We start from the raw sequence: 15,673 nt of genomic DNA, 5'->3' as shown, positions 1-15,673 counted from the left end.
GCACTGCCGGGTGTGACCCCAAAAAAAAAATTGCGTGCAGACTATAGTTTTTATATATTGTTCTAGGAAATATGAGTCAAATAATGGGAATGGTGACATAGGTTTAGCAGAATCTTATCAGTATCCTTAATACAAGTACCCAGTGTCTCAAAAACTATGTCCTGCAAAGTTATGAGACTTGAAAGCATAAATATCTTGTCAGTTGCTGAGGGTGATAGCTTTCATTCTTTAATCCCAGGTGCATATAGCTTTTAATATTATCACCATATAATGGCTATTGGTTCAAAGTATGCTACTTACAGATGAAATCATGCAGTTCACTGCAATGTTGTGGGAACTGGAGAGTATCATGTTAAGTGAAATAATTTAGAGAGAGGATAGGTACTCGATGATCTCACTTGTCTAGATCATGTGGAGCAACAAAACAAAGGAATAGTATTGAGCAAAGACAAATCCTTGACCTTGAATTTCAAAACTCATTAAAAAGAAGTAGAGGAAGTAGTAGGAAAAATGAATATTGTACTAGAGGTGGCATAGAGATAGTGGTAGAAAGTTGTGTGCAGTAACTTTACATCAATACCATAATGTTGGTAGTGTATCCATGTTATCTAAACTTATAAAATAAAAATTATATTTTTATAATTATAAAAATTATAATTATAAAAATTATGTAGTGTATCCATGTTATCTAAACTTATAAAATAAAAATTATAAAAATAATTCATAAATATATATAATGTAGTTTATAAATATAGTCTATAAAATAAATTTATAAAAATGAAATTATAGTAAAGCAGTAGTATCATGATGATTAATATAAAGAATTTTACCCTTTTTGTCTCTAATCATTCCACTAATTTATCCAATTGGAAACTTCTGAGTAATAAAAATGTTACATAAGACCAATAAAATCATGATCATGTGTCCTTATTACATTTTTATAGTAATGAACCACCTTTAACCCAAGGAAAATTAAATATGGATCCCATGACAACAAACCAGGTATTCTTAAATGGTGGTGCTGGCTATGAGCTATAGTCTAAAGGCAAACCCATAGAAATATGTCCACTAGATTATCATTCTGACCCCACTGATGTGTTTTGAGTTTATAGATAAGCCTGACGAGAATTTATACACTGCTGAGTCACCCAATCATAAACATGATACTTTCACTTCGAAAGTTTTTTTTTTTTTTGGGCCACACCCGGTGACACTCAGGGGTTACTCCTGGCTAGGCGCTCAGAAGTCACTCCTGGCTTGGGGGACCATATGGGATGCCGGGGGGATCGAACCGCGGTCCTTCCTAGGCCAGCACTCTCAAGGCAGACACTTTACCTCTAGTGCCACCACACTGGCCCCAGAAAGTTTTTTAATGTTACCTAATGATTTTAAGTAGATCTCCATGCAAAAGACTAGCACTTCTTTTTTTTATTATTATTTTGAGCCACACTCAGCAGTGCCAGGTTAGTCCTGGCTCTGACCTCAAGGATCACTCTTTATAGACTCAGGGATGCCAGGATCAGCCTTGTACAAGGCAGATTCCCTACATGCTGTATTAATGCTCCAGCCTCAAGACTAATATTTTTGCTTTATTTGCTCCTAATTATTTTACACTTTATGCTAACATTAAGATTTCTTGGAAATGGGTGAGCGGAAAAAAAAAGATTTCTTTAAAATTGTTGTTTTTTCCTCTACTTATATATAGAACATAGGTGATTTTTGAAGATTTATTTTTCTGAAAAACATATTTAGATTATTATTTATTAATTTAAAATTATTTTTGAGTTTTAAATATTAAATCATGATTATATACCCATAAGCAATTCATTATATTTATTTTTGTTTGTTAGGGGGTTTTGGGGGGCCAGTTAAGTTTCTTTCATATATATATTTATATATATATATATCTTTATTTAAACACCATGATTACAAATATGTTTGTAGTTGTATTTTAGTTATAAAAAAGAATAGCCCCTTCATCAGTGCAACATTCCCACCACCAATGCCCTCTATCCCCCTCCTCCCCCATCCCTTCCCTGTATTCGAGGCAGGCATTCTATTTTCTTCATTCACTACAATTGTCATGATAGTTGTCAATGTAGTTTTTTCTCTAACTGAACCACTACTCTCTGTGGTGCACTGTATTTCTTCCTTTTAATATTATATATTTTATCCATTATCTTGCATTAATACACTGGCTAGGACATCCAGTAGAAGGTAGAATAGAAGGGCCGGAGAGATAGCATGGAGGTAAGGCATTTGCCTTGCAAATAACAGGCCTGAAAAACTTAGTAAATGAATTGAATGACAAAATGGATAAGCTCTCCAACAGGGTAACAGAAGCTGAGGATAGAATTAGTGCTGTGGAAGATGAGATAAATAACAACTCCATATAATGAGAGAGATTGGAAAAAAAGCTTAAAGCAAATGAACAGACAATGGAAAAATTAGTCAAAGAATGTAAACAGATGAAAATAGAAGTCTATGATAAGCTCAACAGAAAACAACTTAAGAATCATTGGAGTCTCAGAGACCCAGGAAGAAAATTTCCAGGAAGAATCAACAGTCAAGAACATCATTAAAGAGAAACTTCCAGAGCTAAAGAATATATGCAATCAACTTCTGCATGCCCGAAGAGTACCAACCAAAAGAGACCCCAGAAAAAATACCCCAAGACACGTCCTAGTCACAATGATGAATCCCACAGATAGAGAGAATTCTGAAAGCAGCAAGATCTAAAAGGAAAATTACATTCAAGGGAACATCCTTGAGATTTACAGCAGACCTGTCACCAGAAACAATGAAATAAATGCTTCGCCTAGAATACTGCACCCAGCAAAACTCACTTTCAGGTTTAAAGAAAGAATATATGGTTTCACAGACAAACAACAGCTCAGAAACTTTACAGACTCAAAATCAGTCTTAAGAGAAAAAAATGAAAGACCTACTTTAAGACAAGTCTAACCAAAAGAAACACCAAATTTTGATATAAAGATGGCATTAAATCCCAGGACAACTCTTTCTCTCAATGTCAATGGACTGAATGCACCAGTTAAGAGACACAGAGTGGCTAAATGGATCAAAAACTCAATCCAACCTTCTACTGCCTACAAGAAATGCACCTGAATAGTCAGAACAAACATGGATTCAAAATAAAAGCCTGGAGGAAAATTATCCAAACAAACAACACCCATAAAAAAACTAAAGTGGCAATACTAATATCAGATGATGCAAACTTTATACTCAGGGGCAAAGATGGACATTTTGTATTAATCAAGGGATATGTCCAACAGGAAAAGATCACTCTCCTAAACATATGCACCAGCAAAATATTTAATACAATTGTTGACAAATCTGAAAAATAATATCAATAACAACACAATAATTGTGGGGAACCTCAACACGGCTTTGTCAACACTGGATAGGTCAATCAGACCGACCCAACAAGAATATACTAGACCTGAGAAGAGAAAAGGAAGAAAGAGGCCTAGTAAATATATATAGGACACCCCACCCCCAGAAACCTGGATACACATTTTTCTCCAATGTACATGGGACATTCTCCAGGATAGACTACATGTTGGCACATAAAACATACCTCCATAATATCAAGAGGATAGAAATTTTGCAGGCTACCTTCGCTGACCACAAGACTCTGAAATTATATGTGAATTCCAAAGGGACACAGAAGAAAAATGTTAACACCTAGAAGTTAAACAGTCTCGTACTGAATAACCAGTGGGCCCAAGATGAAATTAAAGAGGAAATCAAAAATTTCCTGGAAACATATGATAATAAAGACACAAACTATCAGAACTTATGGAGCACAGCAAAAGCAGTACTGAGAGGAAAGTTTATAGCTTTGCAAGCACACATCAGGAAGGAAGAAGGGGCCTACCTGAATAGCTTAATGACCAGCTCATAGAATTAGAAAGTGCTCAACAAAAGGACCCAAAAATAGGAAAACAGAAGGAAATAACAAAGCTGAGAGCAGAAATCAACGAAGTGGAAACCCAAAAAACAATCCGAAAGCAGAAGTTGGTTCTTCGAAAAAATAAACAAGATTAATAAACCATTAGCAAAACTAACAAAGAAAGAGAGAGAGAAAAAAAACTTGATAACTCGTATTAGAAATGAAAAAGGGGAGATCACTACCGATATTGCAGAGATTCAAAGGGTAATCAGAAACTACTTTGAGAAACTCTATGCCACTAAAAATAAGAACCTGGAAGTAATAGATAAATTCTTGGACTCTTATTACCTCCCACGGTTGAATAAAGAGGATGTAGCATATCTAAACAACCCCATCACTATTGATGAAATTAAAACAGTAATCAAAAGCCTGCCCAAAAACAAAAGCCCGGGCCCAGATGGATTCACTAATGAATTCTTTCAAACTTTCCAAGAGGAACTACTACCAATCATGGCAAGACTTTTTCATGAAATCGAAAAAACGGGAACACTTCCAAATAGCTTTTATGAATCCAACATCATTCTGATACCTAAACCAGACAAAGATGCTACCAAAAAAAGAAAATTACAGACCAATATCCCTGATGAACACAGATGCAAAGATCCTCAACAAAATCCTGGCAAATAAGATCCAATGCCTCATCAAGAAGATCATTCATTATGATCAAGTAGGTTTCATCTCAGAATTGCAAGGATGGTTTAACATCTGTAAATCTATCAACATAATACACAACATCAACAACAAGAAAAATAAAAATTACATGATCATATCAATAGACACAGAGAAAGCATTTGATAAGGTCCAACACCCATTCTTGATCAAAACTCTCAGCAAGATGGGAATGGAAGGAACCTTTCTCCATATAGTTAAGGCCATTTACCACAAGCCAGTGGCAAATATTATCCTCAATGGAGAAAAACTAAAAGCCTTCCCTCTTAATTCTGGCACAAGGCAAGGCTGTCCTCTCTCACCACTCCTATTCAACATAGCACTGGAAGTCCTTGCTATAGCGATCAGGCAAGAAAAGATATAAAGGGTATCCAGATAAGAAAGAAAGAAGCCAAGCTCTCACTGTTTGCAGATGAGATGATACTCTGCTTAGAAAACCCTAAAGACTCTACCAAAAAGCTTCTAGAAACAATAGACTCATATAGCAAGGTGGCAGGCTACAAAATTAACACACAAAAACCAATGGCCTTTCTTTTCTTAATTCAATAATAGGGAAGAAATGGACATTAAGAAAACAACCCCATTCACATTAGTACCACACAAACTCAAATATCTTGGAGTCAACTTGACTAAAGATGTGAATAACCTATACAAAGAAAACTATAAAATTCTGCTCCAAGAAATAAGAGAGGACACACGGATATGGAAACACATACCCTGCTCATGGATTGGCAGGATTAACATCATTAAAATGGCAATGCTTCCCAAAGCATTGTACAGATTTAATGCAGTCCCTCTAAAGATACCCACGACATTCTTCAAAGAAGTGGATCAGGCACTTTTGAAATTTATTTGGAACAATAAATACCCTTGAATAGCCAAAGCACTTATTGGGAAAAAGAATATGGTAGGCATTACTTTCCCCAACTTGAAACTGTATTACAAAGCAATAGTTATCAAAACAGCATGGTATTGGAACAAAGACAGAACCTCAGATTAGTGGAATAGACTTGAGTACTCTGAGAATGTTCCCCAGACATACAATCATCTAATTTTTGATAAAGGAGCAAGAAGTCCTAAATGGAGCAAAGAAAGCCTCTTCAACAAGTGGTGTTGGCACAATTGGCTAGCACTTGCAAAAAAACGAACTTAGACCCCCAGCTAACATCATATACGAAGGTAAAATCCAAATGGATTAAAGACCTCGATATCAGACCTGAAACCATAAGGTATATAGAACAACACATAGGTATAACAATCCATGACATTGAGACTAAAGGCATCTTCAAGGAGGAAATTGAACTCTCCAAGCAAGTGAAAGCAGAGATTAACAGATGGAATATATTAAGCTGAGAAGCCTCTGCACCTCAAAGGAAATAGTGCCCAGGATACAAGAGCCACCCGCTGATTGGGAGAAACTATTCACCCAATAACCATCAGATAAGGGGCTAATATCCAAAATATACAGGGCACTGACAGAACTCTACAAGAAAAAAACATCTAATCCCATCAAAAAATGGGGAGAAAAAAATGGACAGACACTTTGATAAAAAAGAAATACAAACGGCCAAAAGGCAAATGAAAAAATGCTCCACATCACTAATCATCAGGGAGATGCAAATCAAAACAACTATGAGGTACCACCTCACACCACAGAGATTGGCACACATCACAAAGAATGAGAACAAGCAGTGTTGGCAGGAATGCGGTGAGACAGGAATTTTTATCCACTGCTCGTGGGATGCCAACTAGTTCAACCTTTCTGGAGAGCGATATGGAGATTTCTTCAAAAACTGGAAATTGAGCTCCTATACCATCCAGCTATACCACTCCTAGGAATATACCCTAGGAACACAAAAATACAATACAAAATACAAAAATAGGAATACAAAAATACAAAACCCCCTTCCTTACACCTATATTTATTGCAGTACTATTTACCCTAGCAAGACTCTGGAAACAACCAAGATGCCCTTCAACAGATGAATGGCAAAAGAAACTGTGATACATATACACAATGGAATATTATGCAGCCGTCAGGAGAGATGAAGTCATGAAATTTTCCTATACATAGATGTACATGGAATCTATTATTCTGAGTGAAATAAGTCAGAGAGAAAGAGAAAGACGGATAATGGTCTCACTCATTATGGGTTTTAAGAAAAATGAAAGACATTTCTCAACAATTTTCAGAGACAAATGAGAGGAGGGCTGGACGTTACAGCCCACCTCATGAACCTCACAACAAAGAGTGATGAGTTTAAGTAGAGAAATAACTACATTGCGAACTGTCCTAACAATGAGAATATATGAGGGAAATAGAAAGCCTGTCTAGAGTACAGGTAGGGCTGGGGAGTGGAGGAGGGATATATGGGTCATTGGTGATGGGAATGTTATACTGGTGGTGTGGGTGTGTCATCTTATATGACTGAAACCCAACCACATCCATATTTGTAACCTAGGTGTTTAAATAAAAAATATTTTTAAAAAAGTAAAAACAAAAAAAAAGAAAAAATTGGAGACAACTTCAATATTCAAACCAAAACAAAGAAATCAAAAAACTAAATAAATAGATAAATGAATTAAAAAAGAAAGAAAAGTAAATCAAAGGTGTCCGAATTGGAAAAGAGAAAGTCAAATTAACTCTATTTGAAGAAGACATGATAAAATACATTGAAGACCCTAAAATATTTCACCCAAAAAGCTCTTAAAAATAATAAACCAATAGACATGCTAGTGGAGCAGAGCTGAGCACAGCCCAGCAGAGCCGATGCTGCAGCTGCCCACCCCACCCCACCCCACCCCCGCCATGTGCCGGCAGCCCTAATATGGGCGCCAGCGGCTCCAAGGCTTGGGGTCAGTGGCCCTTTACTTTGGCAGCCGAGGGCAGCAGCCCGGAGGAGGCGGGCACGGTGCAGGCTTTGGTGTGACAGCACCCCCCGTAGTGCCCCCGTATATCTTCACGTGCTGCGGCTCCATATTTTATGACGAGGATGGAGATTTGGCTCACGAGTTCTATGAAGAGACAATCATCACCAAGAATGAGCAGAAGGCCAAGCTGAGGCGAGTGCATAAGAACTTGATTCCTCAAAACCCAGGCTCGTGTGTGGCCTCCACCGAGGATCCTACTGGGGCCACAACCCTATCTAAACTCCATTGGCCTGGAACCCTCAGCTATGAATGGAATGGGCCTGCAGTGTTGGTTGGGTGTTGGCATACGTATGTGCAGACAAGAGGTGGCTGGCCTGGGCTACTGGTGGAATTACCAGCTCACCTTCCCCAGCAATCCCTGCAAGGAGCATGGCAGTGCTGGAGGAAAATACCTGGTTCCTGGGCCCAAGTATAGCTTACTTTCTTCCAAACTTGCCTAGGGTCTAGCCCGGCAAGGGGCAACAGCACTTTACAAGCAAGGTCTGCCTTCTCCCAGTCTCTGGACTGTGGGAGCTGTACACAAGTGGGAACTTCCTTTCCCTTGCTTTTCCTTCCTCCTTTGTCAGAGCGTTTCAGCCGTTTGCTACCTCGATTCCTTCTGTGTTGGATGCTGGAGGCAGTGCAAGCCTGGTTGTGCCTGCCTGCCTGTTCCCACCTCCAGATGGGCAGACAGTGGACTGGCTGTAAGAGGAGTAGACACTGTTGTGAAATAGACTTTTCTTCTCACCCGGGACAGGGCTGTGGATACCTGTTCCTATGGAGCACTGCCCCACCCCATCTAGTCTGACCCACTTTGCACCAACTCTCCCCACCCCATCCAAAAGAGGGGTCTTCCCCAATTGGCAGGAGATCCTCTACCACCCTGTGATGAGAGAAAGCACCCTAAGGTTGATGCCAGTTACACTGAGGAGTCCACACACACACCCCTTTAGTCTCCCCACCCCTTCAGGATCAATGAAAAGTTCTGCAGTCCCTGAGTAAGGACAGAAACGAAAGAACAAGCCTAAAAGGAATACTTCAAATGTGAAAGTTTGTAAATAGTCTAGCCTGTAATGTTGTTGAGGCAGAGTCTAATTTCTACATTGAAAAAACGTTTTTTTAAAATTTCCTTATTGTGCAACTCTGTGCTTCAGGAGTGTGGGAAATGGCTTGGGAAGATTGACCCTCAGTTTAGGAAGACTGTTGTGTTTTATGTTGTTTTAATAAAATGATTTGTAAACCCTGAAAAAATAATAAACCAATACAGCAAAGTAGCCACATACAAAATCAAAACACAAAAAATCAGTCACATTCCTATACATCAAATTATGCATATATCAGAGAAAGAGATCAAAATAGTGTTCAAACACATCAAGTACCTAGGGATGACAACTTTAAAAAAGAAAAAGAGTCAGAAGAGAACCCTAAGCATAGAGAAGTGGGGTCCAAATCTTCTATGCTACCCCCCAAAAAATGTGGGACAGGAAGTGGGTTCCTATTGGATTGTGGTGAAAGAATAATGGTAGTTTGGTAGTGGGTGTGGTATGATAATTTTTGTATGCCTAAAATATAGCAATACTTAATCTCATAAATCAAAATTCCCTAAAAAAAAAGATTTTAAAAACAGAAGTCCCAGGGCCGGTGAGGTGGCACTAAAGGTAAGGCATCTGCCTTGCAAGCGCTAGACAAGAAAGGACCGCGGTTCGATCCCCCAGCGTCCCATATGGTCCCCCCCCCCCCCCCAAGCCAGGGGTAATTTCTGAGTGCTTAGCCAGGAGTAACCCCTGAGCATCAAACGGGTGTGGCAAAAAAGAAGAAAAAGAAAAAGAAAAAAGAAAATACAGAAGTCCCAAAAGAAAAACATAGATAAATGTAAAAGCAATTTACAGAAAAGAAAACCAGGAAGACTGGTAAGCATCTGGAAAGAGGTCCAAAGTCATCATTTAATGGCAATGCAAATTTTTAAGGAGGTTTTATTCTATTAAAGTTATAAAAAAAAAAGTTGCAAAGTTATAAAAACTGGAAAATGCCAACTATTGGCAAGGATATGGGAGTAGAGGAGTCTTCTTGCTTTCTTAGTGAGAGTGTAGACTTGGATTAATTCTCTGGAGGACAATCAGGAATTCTTTTTTTTTTTTTTTTTGGCCACACCCGTTTGATGCTCAGGGGTTACTCCTGGCTAAGCACTCAGAAATTGCACCTGGCTTGGGGGGACCATATGGGACGCTGGGGGTTCGAACTATGGTCCTTCCTTGGCTAGCGCTTGCAAGGCAGACACCTTACCTCTAGCGCCACCTCACCGGCCGCTCATTCAGGAATTCTTAAGACTATAACATTGTAGGGGCCGGAGCTGTGGCGTAGCGGAAGGGCATTTGCCTTGCACGCATAGACCTAGAATGGACTTCAGTTTGATCCCCTGGCATCCATATGGTCCCCCAAATCCAGGAGCAATTTTTGAGAGCATAGCCAGGAGTAACTACTTGAGCATAACCAGGTGTGGCCCAAAAAAAACAAAGAAAAAAAGAAAAGGAAAATAAAAGAATATATCATTGTATTTCATGACCAGCAAGCCCCACTTTTAGATTCATTTCTTAAACAAATATTCACATTTACTGGCATTAAAACTTTGGTGATGGTGAGGCTCATATGCACACAGCAAGAGGAGTGAAGCTTTATTCCCAGTATATGCTGTATATATTGTATAAAATGTAAACCAAAGGTAAATCAATACATTTTAATTTCAGTTTTCATAATAATGCTAATGAGGGGCCTGAACAGTGATAGGGCATTTGTCTTGCATGCGGCTGACCCAGGACAAGGACGAACCTGGGTTCAGTCCCCAGCATCACATATGGTTCCCCTCGCCAAGAGCGATTTCTGAGCACATAGCCAAAAGTAACCCCTAAGCATCACCGGGTGAGGCCAAAAACAAAACAAAAAATGAAACAAAACAAAAAAAGAATGCTAATGAGAATGTTTATTCAATTTAATTGTAGTTTCAGGAATTTGAGGAAATTTGTATGCCTCCTCCCCCCCCAAAAAAAAAGTTAATGGGAAAATGTGGTGAACCATACAAAAATCAGAAACATCTACACATACTGGAGCAATGTGCATTATCCTGCATAAAATTAGAAGGAAAAATATAAGACAAAGCACAAGTCACTTACAAAAATTGATGCACCAGACTTAATAGCCAATTTTATTAGACATCTTATAACACATATAGCTAACAGCACGAACACCGAACAGAATAATTTCCTAAAAGAGAAGGAAAGCAAATGGAAGTATAAAATGGGATCAAGGGACTTGCCCAGACCAGTTACTGAATTTATGTATTTAGTTCAGTCCTATGACCAAATCCCCTCGAAAAAAAAAAAAAAAAAAAACTCAGAGAGCAGTAAGATTACAATAAAAAATAAAATCTTTTTTGGCCAAAGAGATATAGTACAGGGGATAATTTATTTGTCCTGCACATATTTTGACCCCTGTTTGATCCTCAGCACCATATGTGGTCCCTTAAGCACCACCAGGAGTGATCCCTAAGCACAGAGCCAGAGTAAGCCCTGAACACCTTCAGGTATGGGCCTATCCCCCTCCCAAATTAATTATTTAAAAAATCAAAGTAAAATTAGATTTTCCTTATAGTTTTTCTCTTTATAGCAACTGCTATTAACATGTGTGCTGCAAAAAAAAAAAAATAGAAAGCCACTGAATTCATTTACCTACATATGTGTCTTTATTTATATCCCATCTCTAGGTACCTCATTTTCTTTGCACCAGAATATATTGTAGACATCTTTCCCTTTCAGTACTAACAGATCCATCCTTTTTAAAAACAGGTGTATTTTATTGATAAACTTCAATTTAAGGGCCCGGCGAGATAGTACAGCGGTGTTTGCCTTGCAACAGCCGATCCAGGACCAAAGGTGGTTGGTTCGAATCCCGGTGTCCCATATGGTCCCCCGTGCCTGCCAGGAGCTATTTCTGAGCAGACAGCCAGAAGTGACCCCTGAGCACTGCCAGGTGTGGCCCAAAAACCAAAAAAAAAAAAAAAAAAAAAACCAACTTCAATTTAAATTTCCTACCAATAGATACTTAAGTTTGCTTTTAAGCTATATTATTAAACAATTGGGGGGGGGGGGGGTTGAGCCGCACCTGGCAGTGCTCAGGATTACTCTTGGCCCTGGGCTCAGAAATCATCCTGGCAAGGTCAGAGGACCATCTGGATGCCAGGGATCGAACCTGGTCAGTCCTAGGTTGGCCACATGAAAGGCAAATGCTCTACTGCTGTGCTATCTATCTCTCCAGTCCCTTATTAAACAATTTTAAATTGTTCGTTAATAAACAGTAGCTTACAACCATCTTATACATAAATTTATGGAAAATTTTAGCAAGTGTATTCACAAAGTAAATCCCAAGTAGTGACATTTCTCATTAGAAACACTTAAGAATAAGCAAGCACTTAAATATTCAATAGAAGCCACCAAATTGCTGTCCCTAAGGTTACAACAATATAAAATTCAATCAAAATACCTAAAAGTTTCAATTTCCTCCATACTTATGGCAAAGTTGGGCATACTGAATCATTTTTTATCCAGTGTAAAAGTTAAAAGACTATATCTTATTGATATTTTGATCTACATATTTTTACATATGACTGAGATATTTCCATAATTTAACAGACCATTTATATTCTTCCAGTGAACTGTCTGTTCTTATAACTTGCCTATTTTCTTCTGAGTTGTTTTACTTGCGCTTTCATTTGCATGTGGGCTATTTTGCAAATTAAGGTAATTAGCCACTTTATCATATGTTCTGCAATTACATTTTCACAGTCTGTCTTGTCTTTTGCCAAACAGTTTTAAATTTTTACACAGTGAAATTTATCAATCTGTTCATTTATAGCTTCTGGGAAGAGATATTTTAGTTTTTACTTTGTGACTTGGAGGTCTAAGTGCTTTTCTAAGAGGTTGAATAAAAGTAAAATGAATGGGGAGAAGTGGACTTGAAACATTTGCAACTTAAACTCAGAATCAAGAATTTTAAAAAGTGACCTTTGGGGTCAGAGAGATAATACTGGGGGTAAAGCACTAGCATTGCATGTAGCAATACTTGCAACCATAGTTCAAATCTCAGCACATGCACATCTGGTTTTCAGAGAACCACCAAGGCTCACTCCTGAGCAAAGAACCAAGAATAAATAGCCCATGAGCACTACTGGGTGTAGTCGCAAAACAAAACAAAAATATTTAATAAATATTAAAAGGTGGTTGGAGTGTTATAGCTTCTGACCTAGCAACCCAGATGTCGTCAATTTAGGGGCAGCTACATCCCAACAAAGTCTGTTGGATCCTCACTTCAGGAGAGCTCTTAAGTTTACTGGGAAGCAGCCCTCACTGGCTATGAGATATGAAAAAACTCTGGACACATTAAGGAAGATTAACCATGAGGTAACTGGACTTCAGAATTACCTGGACTTTTGGAGATTTTCATCATAGAGTATTTATTGAGGTGGCAAATTAAGGTAACCAGGACAGAATGCCCCACTGGTGATTTACTTGACTGGTTTGAAAACCCCATACAGCAGTGAGGATGGTTGAGTCTAGTCTCCATTTTGTATTCAAGAGAGGAACCCAGTGGAGCCTGGAGACCGCTGAGTGCTATAGAGTCAAGTCAGGTGACTCTCTGGATTCACTTTTCCTATCTTGGCTGACACAACAACCAACAACCAACATCCATGTAAATTCTGTGAGCATGGACCTGTGGGGCAGAAATTTGTAAGGAAAGTTACATGCACACCTCAATCCATTCCCCCTATCCAAACTTTGCTATTTTAAATGTTGCCAAACTTGGGTTATGTAAGCTAGAAATGAGTCCTACTGTGGTTTGTTGTTTTTTTTTTCTGTTGTTTGCAATTCTCTTGCTGAGTTATTCTGATTCTGTTTTCTACTTTATTAGCATGGGTACTCACAAATAGATCTAATTTGATGATTGGAAGATAAGAACTGAGATGGGATGCCGGAGAGACAGCATGGAGGTAGGGCACTTGCCTTGCATGCTGAAGGACAGTGGTTCGAATCCCAGCATCCCTTATGGTCCCCTGAGCCTGCCAAGAGCGATTTCTGAGCATAGAGCCAGGAGTAACCCCTGAGCACTGCTGGGTGTGACCCAAAATCCAAAAACAAAAACAAAAAAATAACTGAGATGGCAGAGGAAAAATTCTAGGCTAGTTCTATGGACCATTCTGTTAAGATTGCTGAGTAGAAACATGATCTTTTCAAGTCATTCTACATACAGCAGTGAAAAAAGTGGCCTACCAAAAATATCCTATTTACAATGAAAATCACTTCAGTAAATTTTACGTGTGTTAATGGTAATACAAGTTATCATACTATATTTTACTTCATTAAAGGCAAACAACTTACAAATGCCATAACAGCTAAAGAAAAATGGAACAGCAACTTAAAGATAAAAACATTGCCACTGGCACAGAAGGATACTGACTATTTCTAATGGCTCTAGAATCTCAAAAAAATGATTAAAAAATTAGTAAAAAGATTCAAGAAGCAAGTAATAGAACAGCAAACATACTGCCCAACAAAAGCAAATGTAGGAAGTTGATGAAAATCTTTTAATACCAGTATGTACAATTACAATGAATTAAAAAACAATTGGAAAAAAGTGGGCAAGCAAATCAGTGACCCAGGTTGAGACTGGTGGGGTAAAGGACAAGGGATTCTTGTTCTCTATCTCAGCCTGCAGTTAGATGCCTTCCTGTTGGATCAAGAGTTCTCAACATTTTATCTACCTCATCATTAAACCCATAAACTATGTAAATATGGCTTAGAGGCTAAGATCCAACAGCCTGGAGGTATCCTAGTGCTGATGACCACTGACTCTGTGTGAATAGGCAGTTGTTCAACTTCTCTAAGGTTCCATTTTCTTTTTTTTTTTTTTTCTTTTTTTTTTGTTTTTGGTTTTTGGGTCACACCCAGCAGCACTCAGGTTATTCCTTGCTCTATGCACAGAAATCGCTCCTGGCAGGCTCAGGGGACCATATGGGATGCCGGGATTCTAACCAATGACCTTTTGCATGCAAGGCAAAATGCCTTACCTCCATGTTATCTCTCTGGCCCCACCATTTTCTTATGCTTAAAGGTAGATACGGTATAAGCACAGTTCAGTAGGCTGGAGCACATGCTCTGCAACCAGTAGGTTCTGGTTAGGCCCCAGCATCATATGGTTCCTCAGTAGTGCTGGATGAAACCTAAGTACAGAGCCAAGAGAAGTTCCTCACCCCAAAGTGTGGCCCCAAAACCACACACTTAAAAAAGAATAAACATGCAAATGCATGTGTAAATAAATAAAAAGCAACACTACCTACCTCAGTAAATTTTTACAGAAATAAAAATGCCCAGCAATTTCTTTTGATAAGAAAGAATTCTTATCCACTGCTGGTGGGAATGCTGCCTGGTCCAATCTCTATGGAAAACAGTACAGAAGGTTCTCAGTAAACTAAAAATTGAGTTGCCATACAACTCAGCAATTCCTCTTTTGGATTTCTATTCCCAGGACAGAAAAAGGATGTGTGCGCACTTCTATACTTTGCAGCAATCAGTACAATAGCTTAGACTTGGATTCAACCTAGATATCTGTCCAACAACAGGCAAGTGGATCATGAAGATGTGGTACATATAATGGAATATTACATAGCTGTAAGGAAGGATAGAATCATACAATTTGCAGCAACATGGATGGAACTGGAAGATATTATGCCAAATGAAATAAGCTAGAAGAAGAAAGATAAATACAGAATGATATCATGTATATGTAGTATTTAGAATAACTGCATGAAGAAATGCAAATGGTCTAAATGGGAGTTGTCATGAATACTCTTGACCCCAGAGTATGGTGAGGATAAGAAAAGAAACTTAGTGGAGAGGAGAAACACAAATATGAGTGGATGGAGGCCAGGGGCCAAGCAATCTCAGGTGCACTGTTGGAGAAAAAAAAAAAAAGGACAGAACTAAATATCCAACTCAAAGTCAAAACAATGGAACAAAAGACTCAAACTCTAACCATCTAAACTTTAAATAGGCCTATTAAACTGGAAGACTAGGG

General features: G+C 38.5%; 1 protein-coding gene across 1 annotated transcript; it reads left to right on the top strand.

Moving 5' to 3' along the window:
• The first annotated feature begins 7,470 nt into the window (after positions 1–7,470).
• Positions 7,471–8,260, top strand: LOC126001716 (tumor suppressor candidate 2-like). Its single transcript, XM_049768969.1, is given in 3 exon segments — positions 7,471–7,567; positions 7,570–7,861; positions 8,140–8,260. Coding segments are annotated over 3 exon segments (510 nt in total).
• Positions 8,261–15,673: the final 7,413 nt, after the last annotated feature.

The sequence above is a fragment of the Suncus etruscus genome, chromosome 2 (genome assembly GCF_024139225.1).
Source record: "Suncus etruscus isolate mSunEtr1 chromosome 2, mSunEtr1.pri.cur, whole genome shotgun sequence".
In the NCBI taxonomy this organism is placed as follows: Eukaryota; Metazoa; Chordata; class Mammalia; order Eulipotyphla; family Soricidae; genus Suncus; species Suncus etruscus.
Note: the sequence above shows the minus strand (reverse complement) of the source record. Positions and strands in the feature narration are given on the sequence as shown.